Here is a 19,387-nt window from a genome sequence, read left to right as displayed (position 1 = left end):
ATCCTGTTTTCTGATTGGTTGAAGAGTGTCGTACGACGCAAATCGGATGCAGTGTGAATCCAGCATATGTTCATTTGTGTTTTTTGCGTGCTTTTTTTTGGTTGTCATATAAACACGTATTGTCCAATAAGAATAGTGGTGTATTATACAAGACGTATCATTTGAAAATAAGATATTTAAGAAAAAACAACTTGTATAAACTTTTGGAATAAACTGGAGTAAACTTTTGCTGACGATGACGGAAAAAGTACGGAGATATGAGAAAATCGATTTTCTGGGTGAAGGACAGGTTAGAACGTTTTTTACCTTTTTTATAATTAGTTTATACTGTATCGTATATTTATTTATTTTTATAACGCTTTTATGCATTACATAAATTTTATTTGTAATAGCGTATAATTACATGATACCCATTTTTTAAATATTTAAGGCATATAATATTTACATACATAGCTTTGTTTATAACTGCAATATAATTCAATTATTAATTATAAAAATGTAATAAACATAAATGTAGAGAAATTGTGTTGTCTACTTTAGTTCGCCACGGTTTACAAGGCAAAAGACATAGAGACGAATAAAATTGTGGCTGTAAAAAAGGTTAGTTTCCTCATTATGAAAAATATACATTTCTACGACTTATACAATTTGTATTACAAACTTTTTATATTTGTGAATATAGATTAAAGTTGGAAGTCGTGCTGAAGCTAGAGATGGCATAAATCGGACTGCTTTACGAGAAATTAAATTGCTGCAAGAGTTAAAGCATGACAATATCATTGGCTTGTTAGGTATTTAATTCTTATATGTAGAAAATTTTAATAACTTGTAAAAGCAAATAATATGCAAACCTGCAGACTATAATATAGTTTGCATAAACATTAATTTTGATATGATTATATATGTACATATTTAATAATTATACATACATATATATATATATATTAAACTTCTAGATGTTTTTGGTTATAAATCAAATGTATCGTTAGTATTTGATTTCATGGACACTGATCTGGAAGTGATAATAAAAGATAGCAATATAGTTTTAACCGCAGCCAACATAAAGACATATATGATTCAAACCTTACAAGGCCTTGACTATCTTCATTTCAATTGGATACTCCACAGAGATCTAAAGCCAAATAATTTACTGGTAAATTCAGAAGGTGTTCTGAAAATTGGAGATTTTGGCCTGGCGAAATTTTTCGGGTCACCTAACCGGATAAATACTCATCAAGTAGTCACGAGATGGTACAGAGCGCCTGAATTACTTTACGGTGCTAGACTTTATGGGACTGGAATTGATATGTGGGCAGTAGGCTGTATATTAGCTGAGCTTCTGTTGCGAGTGCCATTTTTGCCTGGTGAATCTGATTTAGATCAACTCACTAAAATATTTCAGGTATTAATACATTGATCTAAACTACTGGCCTATCTAATTTGAATTTTAGAGCCAAAACACAAAACCATTGAAGCAAAAAATCAATATGGGTAAGATTTCAGAGACTAAAGTATTGATATGTGTCTGATCGACGCTTGTCAACAATTTATAGTCCGTGAAATCTTACATTGAATTTTTCTGAATTGATGGTTTTGTATTTTGAATCTAAAGCTCAAATTGGATAGGCCTGGTCTAAAATATATAACCGAAAAGTATTTTATTTCTTTAATCTTGATGTATTTCTGTTATTCAGACATTAGGCACTCCAACGAAAGAAACATGGCAGGGGATGACTGAATTACCAGATTTTATTCAATTCAAGCCCTTTCCTGGCATGCCTTTGAAGCATATATTTACTGCTGCTGGCGATGATCTTCTTGACTTAATTGCTAGTTTTTTGAATGTGAATCCATTAGAAAGATGTACATGTGACCAAGCACTGCAAATGCCATACTTTAGTAATAAACCTGCACCTACAGCTGGACCTAAATTGCCTCTACCTATGATCATTAAACGTCAACGTGAAGAGAGACCCAGTTTGAAAAGAAAACTGTTAGAATCGATAGAAGGAGCCTCTTTAGCTAAAAAATTACAATTTTAATTGTGATTGATGCTAAAACAAATAGACAAAATAAGAAATTGTTCATTAAATACAACAGTGCCAATTTCAGAAAATTAGAGAGATCTCTAATTGTGATATTGTATGTCGAGATATTGTGTAGCGTGTTGTAGCAAATTGTAGCAAATTTTATAAAAGTATTACTTGAACATATAAAAGCATTGTATGCTTATATTTTAATATCTAATAATTTTTACGGCATGAAATTCTAATAATAATTTATGTAATAATATAAAAAAATCTTTTCTTGAAAAATAAATCACGATATTTCCAGTAATTAATGATGAACATAATTGAGGAATAGGAAAAGCATTTAAACAGGTGGCAATAATAATACATATATTAAAAAATATGTTGCGCTGCAATATCTTTATTAATTTAAAAATTAGTTAAAAAACAGGATATTCGAACGATTTCATAAATCGTGAAACATCCAGTTCGAAGGAGTACAAAAAAAGATTGGTTAATTACAAACAAATATTTTGTGAAGTTTTCTTTTATACTAGACTGATCTTCACAATAAGTACGAACAGTAGTATAATATTCATGATACACACAATTCGTTTTGCTAATCTGTGGTCTTATCGTGAGTGTCTGGTGTTGGATTTTATAGAGGAACAGAAAAAATGAAATTGGTCACAGAAGCTTGCATGTTTTGTAGATAATGCTCATACTTGATTGTACTGCTTCTCTCTTTAATGCATATTTATCACATACATGAATTGTAGGTCAATATACTGTTGTGCAACAAAAATACAATTTAGAGAGAATATAAAATTATTCTTAATTTATTATCGAATCGAAACGTTTGTTTGTCTGTTGGACATTGGTGTCGAAACATTTGTTTGTCTGTTGGAATTTCATATTTATAATGTTTTAAAATATACTTTCTTTGTTTGTATCTCTGGCTCGTAGCTCTTCGAATTATTTGTTTTATTAATTTATTATATTAATGCACACGTTAAAACGAATTGACCGCATTTTGATTTAAAAAACGGAAGAAATCTGTCTTTTGTCATTCTACTTCCATTGTATGAAACGAAAAAGTTGATTCTTTAAAGCTCCTGCACACTGGACGTGGAAACGTTTTGCCGCGCGGCAAAATGAGACGCGGTAACCAATGAACACATTAGGAGCTGTAAGCTTATTGATTACCGCATCATGTTTTGCCGCGCGGCAAGCGTTTCCGCATTCAGTGTGCAGAAGCCAAAAGGCCGTGTGAAAATTTGAAGAAATTACTAAAATTTTACATTACATATCTTATAAATAGAAGCGTAATATAGGATAATAGGTGCTTTAATTTTGAAGCAATAATTTACGCCTATGCATGCCTTGTTCTTTAAATTATTAAATTGAACATAGAATAAGAAATTCTTTGTAAAATAAATAATTTCTTTGATGTTACATGCATTTGAAAATTAGAGCCATTATTAATTTACACGTACAAATATACATCAATTTATAAGATTGAAAATCTGTGACAAAGCACATTTTATTTACATGTTCTCCTTTGCATTGTCAGCTATATTGTAGTGATTATAAGTATGCCTTTGTTTTAGACCAATATCACAAACATCTTGAAAGTAACAGATAAATTAGAAATAATTTAATTAGAAACGTAATCTTAAAAAACACTATGAAGTGTGTTGTACATAATAAATTCATGTTAACTTATTGTACTGTGGTCCCTTTCCTTTGAATTTAAATATAAGAAATATTTATGTTTCCTATTATTTCTCCATATGATCAACACAGTAATTATTCCTAAATGTGGATGTATGCATTGTACCTTAGTACTTTACAAGGTTTGTAATATTACTAAATATTAAAATTTTTAGGGAAGAGATGCATTGATAAAAACAAAAATGTGATAATTTGCGTTAAAATAAAAAAAGTGAAAATTTGTTATGTGCACCTATGTCCCGGTAAAAACTAATGTATAAATATGTATAAATATGTATGAACGTACATAAATACTCATAAATATGTATAATCATATATAAAATATGTCCATACTTGTTCATACATCTCTCTTTCTTTTGTAAAATTACTTTTTAATGTGATAGAAATAATAATAGTGTATAAATAAATTTTCGCATTGTTCGTTTTAAAACAAAAAACAAGTTTGTAAAAATGTAAAAAGATCGAAAGAAAATTACTTTTTAGTGTAATAGAAATAATAATATAGTAATGTGAAAACATTAAAAATAATTATTATAAAAGAGTAATTTTCACACTATTTGTTTTAGAAAAAATCAAGCTTGAAAGAATGTAAAAAACTTACTTATATATAATTATATATAAAATTATGTATAATTGTGTATGAGCGATCTTTTTACATTTTTACAAACTTGTTTTTTGTTTTAAAACAAACAATGCGAAAATTTATTTACACACTATTATTATTTCTATCACATTAAAAAGTAACAAAAGAAAGAAGGATGTATGAACATATTTCGTATATGATTATATATGTTATGAATATTTATGTATTTTTATACATATTCACGCATGAAAAATTTTTTATCGAGGTCACTACTCAATACTATGATCAAGTTCTTTATTTTGTTGCTTATGAATAATGAATACTATGCGTGTGTGTGTATAAAATTTTGCGATTGTATTAAACTTCGTTAACACATGTATTGTACAAGGAATATCATAAATTTTAATATCTACAAAATGCGCCTCTGCTTGACTCTATCATGAAATATATTAATCTTAATGTATTTTTAATACAGCGAACAGTTTATATTTAAGAAAAGAAGATATTATTAAAAATCCCTACGTCTTCTCTATGTGTGTGTGTAAAAATAAATAACATCAAAAAAATACTGAATGTAGTATTGGAAAGAAACAATAGATACTATTTAGGATATAACAATAGATTAATAAGTAAAATATATATACGTATAACAAATCAAACTAACCAAAACTCCTTATAAATCAAAGAATTGGAAAGAATAAGGACACTAGGAGTCAGGCACAAGAGACGTCGCGCAAATAATACACCTATGAAGCGTGAAACTTTTTTATTCACTAAACGCACTTACATGATTTGGCTCACTTTTGAGCCTTCCTCAGAGACAACATAAGCTAACATATATAAACTGTGAATAAAAGTTATCCTGTCATGGTGAGCTCCCCTATATTAAGAATTTAAATGTCGGAATTAAAACCAAAAAGAGTAAAAGAAAAAACTTTTTTTCTTTTTCCTTTTTCTTTTATTCTTTTTGGTTTTAATTCCGACATTTAAATTCTTGATATAGGGGAGCTCACCATGGCAGGATAACTTTTATTCACAGTTTATATATGCTAGTTTATGTCAGTTTATGTTGTCTCCGAGGAAGGCTCAAAAGTGAAACATGTAAGCGCGTTTAGTGAATAAAGAAGTTTCACGCTTCATAAGTATATTATTTGCGCGACGTCTTCTGCGCCTGACTCCTAGTGTCCTTATTCTTTTCAATTCCTTAAAATATATATAATAAGATATATAAGTAAAATGAAATTATACTGAAAGTTGATTTCGGACAAGAAAACAAGGTAAATGTTGACAATAACGGAAAGAGCTCCGATGATCTTGACCTTGACATATGTTGTTAAGGTCATCACCCTGAGTAAACTCCGACAGATTTTACTCTTAGCGGTCACTCTATGTTAAAAAGTTATTAACAAAAAAAGTTGGCAATGTGCATTTAACTGTATAACTTAAATTGTAATTATAACAAATAACCCATGTGCAACAATACAATTGTAGAAGTTGTGCACCCCTTTGCAGGGGGGAGATGGGGTGAGAGTCGCTTCGCGTGGAAGTCGTGCGCCCCCAAGCAGGGAGGAGGTGGAATATAAGAATCGCTACGCGTGAAAGTCAGGGAAAGGCGGGGTGAAAGTCGCTTCCCGTGGAAGTCGTGCACCCCCAAGCAGAGGGGGGAGGGGGGTGAGAGTCGCTTCGCGTAGAAACAGAGGAAAGTATAAAATCGTATTTAATACTGTATATATGTATAGCAGAAGTAAAATGTTATTTTTAAAACTTTTTGTTAATAACTTTTTAACGAAAAGCGACCGCCAAGTAAAATCTGTCGGAAGTCACTCAGCTGAGTCATATAATTTTGACAACATATGTCAAGGTCAAGATTATCGGAGCTGTTTCTGTTATTGTCAACATTTACCGAAAAAAATATTAACATTATATTTTTGAATACACTTTACTATATTTGAAATATGATTGATTGTTTAATAATAACAATATAATGCATATCCGTATTATATTTGTTCATATTATTGTCAAATATTATAGCATTTTATAAAAACCATGTACAAATGAATATTTAAAACAAATGTTCAGAAAAATAGGCACGAATTGCTACAAGAAATATATATTAATGAAATTTTTATAAATTATGTTTGTCAAATCTATAGTATGTGTTAATGTTTAGTACATAATCAATAGAGACATGCAGCAGGCAAATACGGTTTGTTTCTAAATTTGATTCAACATTGACTTATAACGTATTATAACAGTTTATGCAAGCATCAATTTATGATTACGTATTATAATTCTTATTCGTCTTACATTAAGTAAGCACATCAATATTAAGAGTTTCAAATAAAATCTATACATTTTTCTTTTTTCATATGTGATGAATCATCTAATTTAGATATTAACAAAAAAATTTAGTCTTTTTAAATTCTTTAAAATAGAAATCATTTAATTTTTAATATTTCTGAAACTGATACACAAAACAATATATTTCAGAATTTTGATATTTAATTTTGCAAGTATCTTATAGATATATAAAGATTTATAAAGATATTGCATATATCTTTATAAATTATATATACTGGGTGTTTCATACTATCCATATACTCAATTTAATAACGAGGGAAGTGATTATTTAAAAAACGTTTCAGGCGAAAGTTGTTGGGAATTAATGTATTACATGGGCGATTGACCTTGGGTGGCGTCATGAAGGTTATGTCAAGGTTGATTTGAATTTTTTAAAAGGGGATCCATATCTTTTATTACATATTCTTGTAGTTCATCTCAAAGTGTTTTCGAAACACTATAGTTACAAACCCTTTTTAATTGAGATCTTCCTGGATTATGAGATTTCAAAATTTCAGTATTATTGGCATTCGCATTATCCACGATGTACTGCGTGGAAATCGCATGGTCGGATTTTCACCTCTTCGGGATGCTTGATTAAAGTTTCTGACCGTGTGACCTCCACGCAATACATCTTGGGTAATGCTAATGCTAGCGGTACTGAAATTTTGAAATCTCATAATTCAGGAAGATCTCAACTAAAAAGGATTTGTAAACAGTCAAAAACTTCTTGATAGTAGCTACAATATGTAATAAAAGATATAGTTCCCATTTAAAAAATTCCTTCACGATGCCACGCAAAGTCAATCGCATATATTCATGTAAAGCATTACTTGATCTCCAGCAACTTTTGTCTGAAACATTGTTCAAAAAAACTATTTCCTTCGTTTTTAAATGAAGTATACGGGTGGTCTGAAAAACACCTGTATAACGCGAAATATGCATGCGCATATAAACTAGTTTTTTTTAACAAAAAAAAGTAATTTTTACATCTGCACATTTATGTGACTATATAAATTTACGTATTTTCCATGTATAAAGAAATTTATACATAAAAAAGGAGCTGTTATAATAATATAGTTTCAATATTGAAATATACAATTCCACAGTATATATTGTAATATATAATTTTTTTTTATTTATATAAATATATCTTCCAAATTATATATTTGCTTAGTTTATTTTTATATTATTATTAATATTTCATTTTTATCATGTATGCAAGAGTTATTCAATAACATCTTATTAATTATAAATAATTTAACTTTATTTTAAAAACACAATTTCTTTAGAATGAAAATTTGTTTTGTAATAAATACTACGGGATATATCGATGTTATATAAAACTCATCAATTAACATTCAAATGAAAAATGCGTACATTATGCTAATATTTCATAGATCAATGGTAATTTACTTTCTTGAATAATGTAATATTTGCAAAAAAATCGACATTTTATGATAAGCAAAAGAAAGACTTCAGAAACTGGTTTGAAAAAATCAACTTTTGTATTGTAAACTTTGGATGAGCATATGTGATACAAAAGAGACTACAGTATAAACTACTGAATGCCTGCGCCTGGAACTAGCAAGTTAAATTAATACACTAATTTTTTATAATTGTTTGTTATTAACATAGAAAACGAAGTGTACATCATATAAATCTAAACTAACGAAATATCACGGGAGCTCGAGAAACTGTGTAGTTTGACGATTAGGCACGATGTTTGAAAGCAAACAAAATTCTAATATTTTCCGTTCAAATTATAATTTGATTGTGGAACATATCTTTTCCGTACGAACTATTTCTCTCTAAATTTCATTGTAATATTAAAAGTAGAAATACATATTCTCTATTGTTTTACTACTGTTTTTTGTCGCTTTAATATATATTATATGTATTCAATAGTCAGTCCAAGGCAAACTTCATCCGCGATAGTGTAATACAATATAGCTACTATTTTCATATTATTTTAAATCGATCTATCTATATATATTACTTTCTTTTAAAAAATGTGTATACTTAACATTTAATATAATATATATCTCTTTAAAATATTTACAGAAAATGTTATAATACAATATTTTAAATCGTTTGTTATATTCATATTTTATAAAGGCAATTATCAATGTAACTATAATCTTAGTATATCGTGTAAACGCATTTTGTTTTTACAATAATCATGTTCATATTGGGATAATATATAATACAAGATATAGGACATTACAAGATTTTGACACCTCTATGCAATGTTTCTATTATATGTACAACGAGTGCTATTGACAATGCAAATTATTTCTTCCATCGTTATTGCATTGATTTTCATGTTATGATTTTTAATAAAATGGACCGAGAATTATCCACAGGATTACAAATAGTATTAAATGCTGAGAACATACTTTACCAATTAGTTTAGAGTTTTTAATTTAAGAGAAAAATGGTTTTTAAAATATGTACATTTTTTATACAAAATAACCATCTTAACTTTCTGTACTAAATTATAAATTAATATTTTATACCTTAGTACGCATAAATAAACCATAATAAATCATACCATGTGCTCAAACTGATTGCAAATTAATATTATAATTTTATATGAAATAAAAAACGTATAGCTCTCTGTATTTTCTATTAATACTTGCTTTCAACATTGTTTTATATTAATATATAGAATCAAGATACGTAATTATCATGTTTTAACTTTTATCGAACACAATATAAAAAATTATTCACAACATGATAAAAGATTATTTTCACATAATTTAAAACATTAATACGAAATGCCATAAAACATATCGTAGTCTATATTGTAGCATAAGCTATTTTTCTATACAAGTATATAATTATCATAAAACATTATTTACGTACATAACCATTGTGTCAACAAAATGTTAAATCAAGTATGTATATTTCGTGCACTTACTTGGCAAAAGTGCAAAAATATGATTTTAAAAATATTGAACACGTAAATACATTTAAGTCATAATAAATCTATAAATGCTTAACAGTGATGTATAGACGTAAATAGCATATGCTACTTCTATTATAGTATAACTCAATGTATCCCACTGGAATTCATTGCGTTAGATGTATTAACAAAGTTACATACATTTGTGTTTTAATATTATTATCGTTGTTTATAGGCATGTGTTATAAATCGTAATAATTTCTAATTGATTAACATTTTTCTTAAATAAATAAATGTTTAAATTAAATATAACATAATCACAGACATCAATGCTTCACGAGATCTTCTCAAATACTACATACAATACACTTGCACCTCTTAATTAACATAAAAAAGAAGAAAAAATAATTGGAAATACGATTTCAATGGGATACACCAGAATCAATAAATTCGACGAGTTCATTTTGGCTTAATGTTCATAACTAAGTAAATTAAGAGAACCTCACTAATCATCTACACTTTAGCGTCCGTTGAGTTGACTAAAACATTCGAGATATTATAAATTAATCGTGTCCAATGTATGTGAATTTCTAGATGCGCTGTTGTCCTTTGGTGATGTAGTAGCAACATTAACCTGCTTCGTAACATTGTTCGTAAATGGCATAGAAAACTTAAAATCAGCACCATTCGGCAATTTGCGCATAATTTTTCCAGACGTGATAAGTCTGCCAAAACCCTCTTGGTGAGCGAAGGCGTAGCCCGAGCGTAAAGATCGCCGTGTACGTCTCGTAGATGGTGTACGTAATATGTCCTGGCTTTGACGAGAACGCAATTGTGCCAGTCTCTGCTTCAGTCTGACTCTGTCGGATAGTGTCGGTCTAACGTCCATGAAGAAGAATCGCCATGATAGTACTGGTATCACCAGAATTATACAGGATATCACTGTAGTGAACCAAAAGGTCGCTTCTGACATGGCCTGCAAACATAAATTACAAAGAGTGGAAGGGATAACATGGTGTGCTCAGTTTGCAAGCGTCTCTCTCTAAGAATGTCTTCGGATTCCCACCTGGGTGCTCTCCGGATGTCATATCATCCTTGTTGTTTACCGAACGTTAAACAAGGATGACATGACACCCGAGGAGTACTCGGATGGGAATCTGAACGCAGCCTAAGGCTGGAATCAGACTACGAATTGAAGAATAAGATTGAAGATTGAAAGATTGATGTTTGATACTTTATGTTTCTCTTTCTATAGAAAGTATGTTAAACAAGGAAAGATTCAGTATCAATTTCACGACGCGAAACAGGCTGGTATTCATAATCGATTCTTGCATTTAAGACTCTTAAGATGTCATAAGTCAATCCGCGGATTGTATTAGCATCTTAAGACATTATTTAAGACAGTTTTAAAATAAAAACGGACTATGAATATCGCCCCAAGTTTAGCGTTTCACAGTTGGCAGTCTTTTCCCCTCACGCGACATTCATAGACAGACACAGCAGAGATTTAGAGAGAGACGCTTGCAAATTGAGCACACTATGTTATCCCTACTACCATGATTACAAGTATTGCATATACTTGCGACGAAGAATATGAATAAGAATTTGTTATAGTACATACCATCGTGAGACTGCCGACATAACTACCGCCTATGACGAAGTTGTAAAAGTAATCTAAAATAAAATACCAGATGAGCGAGCCCCACACCATAATGTGATTGAAAACTGTCCAATATGATGTGTCGAGAGCTATTTGAACAGTCACGACTATAACTAATATAGTGGCTACCACACTGCCCAGCAGCATGTGATCAGAAAGTACGTAACCCTTGGGTGATACCCCATCCTTGTATGTCCCTGTTGAAATACGTAAGATATGTGTGTTTGCATAAATCTGCTATAATTTAAGAATCAACATTAACATTCTTTTAATAAGTATAGGTATAAAATATTTACCATAAGGTACTAAAAATAATACACAACTAGCATAAAATCCATGTAAAGCGCTCCAACAAAATTCCTTTTTATTGAAGAGCAAATTTTGTAATCCTGGTGCGTATAGTTTCGGATACATTAGACTATTCTTATCGTTAACATCCTGATCGAAAATACCAACCGCCAAGACTGGTAATGAGGTATAAAATAAATTGTAGACGGAAATGTACATAGGATCAAATACAGTCTGTAAGAAAACAAATGTGGAAGATAATTATGCAACTTTAATTGTGCAGTGCGATTTACATGCTATTTTCTACATATATCAGAAAAATAATTAAATACACATTCAAAATCTCAACTTTGGAGGAAGCTCTTACAAAGGAAAATTATGAATAATATTCGCCTTTAAAACATCATATTTTTGTTATTTTCATCATGTTAATATAATACGGCAACGTGAAGTTTTTGAAGACCTTACCTGTGCGCTGAATCCGCAGAAGAAAGCAAACCAGATATGGCAAAGGGTGAACGCGAAATTCTTGTAAAAAAAATACCTAAGGAATTTACTCATTCTGTAGTACGACCATCTACCATGGACCAGAAGTAGCCTCTCTAAAAATCTAAATTGTCCTATCGAATAGTCAGAGGCTAACACCGCCTGCAATCCTTCCTGCCCACTAATACCAACACCAATATGAGCCGTCTTTATCATCGAAACGTCGTTGGCGCCATCGCCAATTGCGAGTGTCACCGCAAACTTATTTTTTTTAATTAACTCAACGACCATCGCCTTTTGCAATGGCGTCACCCGACAACATATTACAGCTTTACCTGCAAGAAATTCGAGCTGTTAAGTAATTGTTTTTAAACATGTGATATAATCAATTTTGACTTACATTGACTAGACACTTCTAGAAAAAGCTGTTCCAGCTGTGGATGTAACGCGTGAACCAGAGAATGTCCGTTTATGACTACTGCAAATCCTGTTGACTGCTCCATTTCGTGTTCATCCTGTTCGTCCCTACTAGGATTGTATTCGGTATCACTGCTGTGCAGAGAAAATATGTTTTCAAGCAAAAGAATCTCTTCCCATATAAAAGATGATCGCCCGGTATTTACGTAATAAATTCAATTCTAAAATTTATTTAGTCCACAATTATAACAAACACAATTATAGCAAAAATTGAACCGAAGATAATAAATCGTGATCATTAACGAAATGACAGGAAATTTTGAAATTATCTTCTCGCTTAAGAAATGATGCACGTTAATTCTAAACAATACACAGTGCATTGTATTAATAAAACTATATACAAGAACGTGACACAAACATACCAGTTGTGTTAATATTATCACTAAGATTAATTATTAAGCATACAGAAAGAGAAGGAGTGAGTATCAAGCATCATAGTAAATCTCAGTTAACTATAATACTAAATCGTAGGATATTTCAGATATAACATATGCAAATATCTGAAAAATATCTGAAGTGATTTAAAAAGGCAGATCTAATCTACCATTCTAGCCACGTTGTTTTATTATAAAAAAGTAGAACTGGTATTGATATTTTTGAGAAGAAGATAATTGGAAAAAGTGGAAAATAATTTTTTTGTAATGCTTTTCAAATACAGAAGGTATAAATACTATCATGTGCATGCAGATCATTATTCCAAAGTCGGATTTCGCGAGGGATAAATAGAAAAAATGGGATATGTATAAACCAATGCACGTACGAAGAATTAAGCTACTAGCAAAATACAATTGTTGCATCCTTGTATCATCCGAAATACCTCTATACTCTATGTAAAAACGTTTTTTCATTCTTATGAAATAATTTTAATTTGAACTGCGTTGCGAGATTCGCTAGCTTGAATATAAAGCGTACGAGTTCTCTCTAGTTAAATATGATAAGTTCTTAGGCAAGACTATATGTATAGACATAGAAAGCATTACATGAAACATAGTGCCACATTCAGTGTGAGAAATAGTTTTCCTTTCCTTTCTTAATAAGAATGCGTTAATTAGAATCAGCAATAGAAGAAATTGATAGGTTGTACTCCGTCTCTTTCATGTGCCTGACCTTTCCTTGTCCCACCTGAATGTGACAATGGAGAGAGTTGGCCGTTTTTGTTGGGTCGACGCCATCTTAATGGTATCCAAATATCGCATTAATTGTGACTCCACGCTATCGTAAGTTGTGCCGTCTACCACAAAGACATCCGTGAGATCATCCGTCAATAACTGGCATGAGTATCCAATGTTGATAGCTGTTTCTGTACGAGTAAAAAGTTTAACGTGAAAATGTTATTCTACAAATACGAACAAGCTTTTTCATCCTTATCATATTTATATACTTTTTAAACTTGCCTTGTTTGTCACCAGTTAACACCCAAAGTTTGATACCAGCGAGGCTCAGATTGGCGATGGTCTGAGGTACACCGTCTTGTAATTTATCTTCGATGGCAGTAGCACCCAATAACGACATATCTTTCTCTATTTCTTCGTAAATCGCATCCAGCTTATCGTCTCTATTCTCTTGACTTAACGCCGCTTCCTGATGTCGTTGCTTCCAATTATTAAAAAAACTTTCGTCCAAATCCCTTACAGAAAGGCACAGTGTTCTTAAGCCTTCACTTGCGAATTTATTTAGATGATCTAATGTTTTTGCCATTATCTCTTCACTATCCTTTTTCAATCGCTCATAAATAACGTTGTCTGCTCCTTTGCAGTACAATCGGAGCTGTCCATCTTTTCTTAAAATTACGGACATCCTCTTTCGCACATTATTAAAATCCAAAATACAGAGAAGTTCATATATCTCTTTCTTTCCCATTACTTCAATCGTTATACTGTTGGGCGATCTCTCTTTGAAAACAAAACCAAAGTTTCTAGCTGCAGATACTAAGGCAGCCTCATCAGGCGATTGTGCTTGGTATTCAATCTTGCCATGTTTTTCTTCCGGCATAACAGTATGGCAAAGTGCTAGCAGTCTGAAAAAACTGTGGACGTCTTGATTTTCCCGTCTCACGGCTTCGAGCAGCGCGGGATCGTAGAATTTGAAATCTGGTTCGTAGTCCTTGTTAAACGAGAAATCCAAAGGTGGCATTGTCTGTAAAATGTATGATGATTTTTCAGAAATTTCGCACTTTGTTGGCGCATTACGTTAATGTGGAAGAAAGTTAATCTTATTTTATTAATTTTATTAATTTGCAGAGATCGAGAAATCCGCTGTTATTAAAAAAGAAAGGTAAGAAAGCTAAACGGAAAGTTAGATTATCTGAGTAATGTACCTTGTTTCCATAAAAATAGATTTGATGGAAGAAGTGGATTATATACTAGTAGTTGTAACTTTGTCAAAGTATATACATTATAAGAAAATAGTTATGAAAGAAATTAGGCTTAACAGTGCATTTGTGTAATATAAGAAATAAGTGCAGCTTATTTATCTAGTTTATAGCATAGTATAAAGTTCTAGCAAGCACAAACACTACGAATACAGTTATTGAGCGTAATAAAGATAACAGAAATGCTTCTATTACTTATAATATTATATGTGATAAGTTACGAGTACAACGCTAAACAGATAACAATGAATATGATATGTACGATTTGAACAACAGGATATACAAATAAAAGCGATAGCGTGTACAAATTGGTGACAAAAGGTGCTAATTATCAGCATGCGTACTGAAGACTTGTGTGGAATCTTTGGGCTGCCGTTGATGCCAAGTTCTGATGTTGTACTACACACCCTGTCTGCTTGTTCCAGAAGCCTTACATTCGGACCACTTAATGGTGTGTAAACTGGACGTACGAATTCCTGCCCGCTCTTCCACTGCATCGTCGCCGTTGGAACAGCTCTGTCCGTCTACATGCAGCACACACATGCTAAAGTGATGTGTATGAAGTTTCTTGCAAAGATACGACCACAAATCGAGATCATATTTATATGTAACTGAAGAGAATTATCATGTATGATTAAAAAAGGAATCACGTTACTATAAACATTCAGGAATATTCAACAAATCACGCATGGATATAAGGATATTTTTAATGTTAATGGTATTTTAACGTAAACAGGTTTTTAACATGTTTTGCTAAACAATTGCAAGAAAAAAAACAGACGCTTCTATAGCTTTTTACATGAACACCGTTTATCAGCTTTAATTCATAATAAAATGTAGTACAGATTGTAATAAAAAAAATATAACACATAAAATGCAATACATAACCCCTCTATACAATAACAAAAAATTTTTAGCGGAAGCATAAGAATATTATATTTTTTTCACGCAGCATTAAAAGCACAGTTAATATAATACGGATAACGTTTATCTTATTTTAAATATACATATATGTACAACTTTGTAATAACGTGAAAATTTATGTTGTAGCACATACCCTGTCACCGGCATCGAGTCAGGAATCTTCGTATCAATGAAAGAACAACTCACCTCGCTCAAATCGATGACCTCGCCGGTAACTTCATCAATGACGTCGCCGTAACACTTGCCCGCCACAGAACACTTGTTGAAAGTCATTATATTCTGCGTCAACGTCCCGGTTTTATCGGAGAATATGTATTCTATTTGGCCTAGCTCCTCATTTAACGTAGTAGTCCTTGCTTTAGCATGTGTTTTCGTGGGCGCGTAGTACATTTCTTCGTCCCAATTTATTAAAAATGACTGAACAAATCGAATAACTTCGACACTCACATATAAACTGATTGGTACCACTGTGTTCAATACAATAGAGTACGAAAAGAACACGAGTAGGGCAATCACTGTGGCACCGGTAATGGGCTCGCTCGGCACTAACGAGTCCCATGGTAGGTACGCTTGGAAATAACGACCTACAAGGCTTTCCCAAATACCACAGCCGACCATACAGAACAGACATAAGGAAAGTAAAAAAAACACTATCCCGATGATAAGAAGATTCAGCAATCTATCTATAGAGGTCCTCTTAAATTTGGTCTTCCCTGAGTTTTGCATCAGTTTGGTATCCTTGCCCGCAAAGATCACCATGCCATAGCACCACTGCGTATTTCTAAGTACGCAGCCCCGTAAAATAATCTTGTCGTTATCCAATGCGTACCTGCAATTAGTTGCGAAATATTATAATGTGACGTCGATATCGCTGCTAGCTAGTGATTAAGTAAATTTAACGTAGCAAAGCAAGAACCACATATTTTTAGCTTCTCTAAAAAGCTGTAGCATTAAAATATTTTGTTTTTACCTGGTTCTCGCTCTACTTTATTTATAATATTAATCTTACTTTTTTCCTCTCCATGTTAGTGTTCCATCGAATTTATTTAATAAATTATTGGGGGTTTCGCAAACGATCTCTCCATCGAACTGGCCGATTAATTCGTGATTATCCATCATCTCGGCAGTTTCAGGCAGGCATTGACGACACTTTAAATTCGTCTCCCTACACAAATTATATAGATTGCATTCACAGACTCGATTAAAACGTGTAATTGAATAATTTTTATAATATAAAAAGGTACCCGTCTAATTCTGCTGTTTCGATGTAACAAAGGCCATTCGGCTCACTCGTCGTTAGCAGTAGAACATCCGCTGCGACAAACTGATCGTTCTCCATTCTGATTACGTCGCCCACTTGAACTTGCGACCATTTTTCCTCGCGAAGATTAGTACCCCGCAATGTTCGGGATTTTCTATTATTTACTTGAGAGTCGTTGCTATGCCGTTGCTGAAAGTTACATTGTATTATTAATTTTTTCGCGGATCACATTCTGCTTTCTGTATAAAATCTATTTTGTATATGTATACATTATAAAGTCTATCTTATTTAAATATCTTTCTAAAAGACATTCATTTTATATATTTAGTTTAATATAGTATATTTGTATTTTTTATTAAAATGTAGGAAATAGTAAGATCATTGATCATAGGATACTTACAAAGTCGTCATAGGCATCTTTGACGGCAGTGAGCGTGAGTACCCCTATAAGTGGTATGGCTGTAGTGATAGGGGTTAAAGAGGATATGGCGGGGATCATCTGGAGCACCAACAGGCATAGGAAGTAAAAGTTAGCGAGCCGCTGAAATTGCTCGAACAAATTCAATGGTAGGAACGTCAGAACCGAATACTTGGACGTCTTGATGTAATTATTCTGCAAATCAACAGAAATACGTTCATATGTTCGTTATATATTAAATTTCTAACAATATATCATTCCTTAACACACACTTTCTAAATTTAAATTTAAAATTTAGTAACACTTAAAGAAAATGGGTTTTGTCTTACCGCATAATTAAACTGTGAGTTGTACTCGCGATTATTGGCGCGAATTCGCCTCTCTGTTTCTGTAAAAATAATACAATAAATGTGTGAAACATTTATTGTGTACCTCTGTATATTGGTATCTATTGTAGTATACACACGCATGTACGCACTATACATATATATATATAGGGTCAACCAGGGTAACTGTGATGGTGGGATAATTGCGACGATGCTTAGTTTTATGTATTAAAATTCAAAAAGACTTTTTATATTATTCCATGTTTTGGAAAACGATGATTTGACTTTAAATCGACACAAGTTTTCCTAAGTACAAAAATTTTTTATTACAATAATCATCAAATCCGTAAAGCGTTGTAAAAAAGTTATCAAAGTTTGTAGATATCTATTCAAAATCAATTCTTTTCCAGATGGAGCCATTTTAAATATAATATTCATTACTTTAAGACTATTATTCTAAATTAATGTTTTGCCAAGGTTATAGTACAATTAATAGTGTATACAATTTTTTAAATTTTTTAATTGAACGTCACAATTACTCTACTGTCAATTCAATGTATGGGGTAATTGTGACGATAAGTATCGGGGAAACCGTGATGCTTCGCGCGCGATTGCGCTAAGTAATGTTCGTTATCACGAATGCGACACGTTGAAATACTGACGATTGTGCGTTCATTAATAATACAGGCCTACAAAAAAAAGTACCCCCTGTGCTGGGGTGGAGACCCAGCTATTCTTATGTATTTTGAGTCGCTGAATACAAATCTGACATAAAAATAGGACCATCCAGGATAAATTTTCAATCTAGAGTGAAAAAAATGGATCAAAAATGGGAAAAATGGATCATTTTTTCTCGTTCTAGATTGAAAATTTACCTTGAAATAAACAAGAAATAATTTCGGTTACTAACATTTTCCTATTAATAATAGAAGCTTTAAAATAATTATTCGTACAAGAATTAAATACAAATAATAAAAATTAGGAAAATGGCACATTGTTGAATTCCAACTTTGCGTTTTTCCGTCACCTCGGTTGACCCTACATACAGGGTGTTTGGAAAGTAATGATAAATCTTTCGCATAGGGGCAGAATGGACTAAACTGAGAAGAAAAGTCCTCTACCATATTACGATTTTAGCAATAGTTAATAAGATATTAATTGTTAAAAATTGCCGAAAATTGGTCTTCAATAATTTTTTACTCAAATACTATTAACTTTACAAAAAAATTGTGACATAAAAACTGTAAAATAAAAATTGTTTATTTTTTTCTCATAAAGTTCTGAGAATTTTTTCAGAATTTTTTAATACCGTATTTTCTCATGTTGGTAAAAATAAGAAAATGCAGTCCTAAAAAGTTGATAAAAATTCCGAAAAAATTCTTAGAGTTATATAAAAAGAAAATAAACAATTTTTAGCAATTAATATCTTATTAACTATTGCGAAAATCATAAAATGATAGAAGACTTTTCTTCTAAGTTTAATCTATTCTGCTCCTATGCGAAAGATTTATCATTACTTTCCGAACACCCTGTATATATGCACACACACACACACACACACACACACACACACACACACACACACACACACACACACACACA

General features: G+C 31.6%; 2 protein-coding genes across 7 annotated transcripts in view; one reads left to right on the top strand and one right to left on the bottom strand.

The window, feature by feature from the left end:
* Positions 1-74: 74 nt before the first annotated feature.
* On the top strand, positions 75-2,283 carry Cdk7 (Cyclin-dependent kinase 7). The gene is made up of 5 exons (XM_018503816.1): positions 75-289; positions 541-600; positions 683-791; positions 957-1,402; positions 1,695-2,283. Exons 1-5 carry the CDS (start codon positions 236-238, stop codon positions 2,040-2,042), a joined length of 1,017 nt encoding a protein of 338 aa, XP_018359318.1. The 5' UTR covers positions 75-235; the 3' UTR covers positions 2,043-2,283.
* Positions 2,284-9,575: 7,292 nt separating this feature from the next.
* LOC108758845 (ATPase phospholipid transporting 8B) overlaps positions 9,576-19,387 on the bottom strand; it is a 17,350-nt gene continuing 7,538 nt past the window's right edge. For 2 of the 6 annotated variants that reach the window (XM_018504011.1, XM_018504015.1), the window contains exons 3-15: positions 17,789-17,847; positions 17,442-17,654; positions 17,025-17,230; positions 16,790-16,945; positions 15,967-16,609; positions 15,201-15,380; positions 13,880-14,621; positions 13,593-13,785; positions 12,409-12,560; positions 11,991-12,343; positions 11,531-11,756; positions 11,196-11,431; positions 9,576-10,550 (exon numbers count right to left, since the gene is read on the bottom strand). In XM_018504011.1, coding sequence (XP_018359513.1) covers positions 10,131-10,550; positions 11,196-11,431; positions 11,531-11,756; positions 11,991-12,343; positions 12,409-12,560; positions 13,593-13,785; positions 13,880-14,621; positions 15,201-15,380; positions 15,967-16,609; positions 16,790-16,945; positions 17,025-17,230; positions 17,442-17,654; positions 17,789-17,847 — 3,779 coding nt within the window. In that variant the 3' untranslated portion in view covers positions 9,576-10,130. The remainder of the gene's footprint in view (positions 10,551-11,195; positions 11,432-11,530; positions 11,757-11,990; positions 12,344-12,408; positions 12,561-13,592; positions 13,786-13,879; positions 14,622-15,200; positions 15,381-15,966; positions 16,610-16,789; positions 16,946-17,024; positions 17,231-17,441; positions 17,655-17,788; positions 17,848-19,387) is intronic. The other 4 variants (XM_018504012.1, XM_018504013.1, XM_018504014.1 and 1 more) reach the window with 4 other exon arrangements.

The sequence above is a fragment of the Trachymyrmex cornetzi genome, unplaced genomic scaffold (genome assembly GCF_001594075.2).
Source record: "Trachymyrmex cornetzi isolate Tcor2-1 unplaced genomic scaffold, Tcor1.1 scaffold16, whole genome shotgun sequence".
Classification (NCBI taxonomy): Eukaryota; Metazoa; Arthropoda; class Insecta; order Hymenoptera; family Formicidae; genus Trachymyrmex; species Trachymyrmex cornetzi.
Note: the sequence above shows the minus strand (reverse complement) of the source record. Positions and strands in the feature narration are given on the sequence as shown.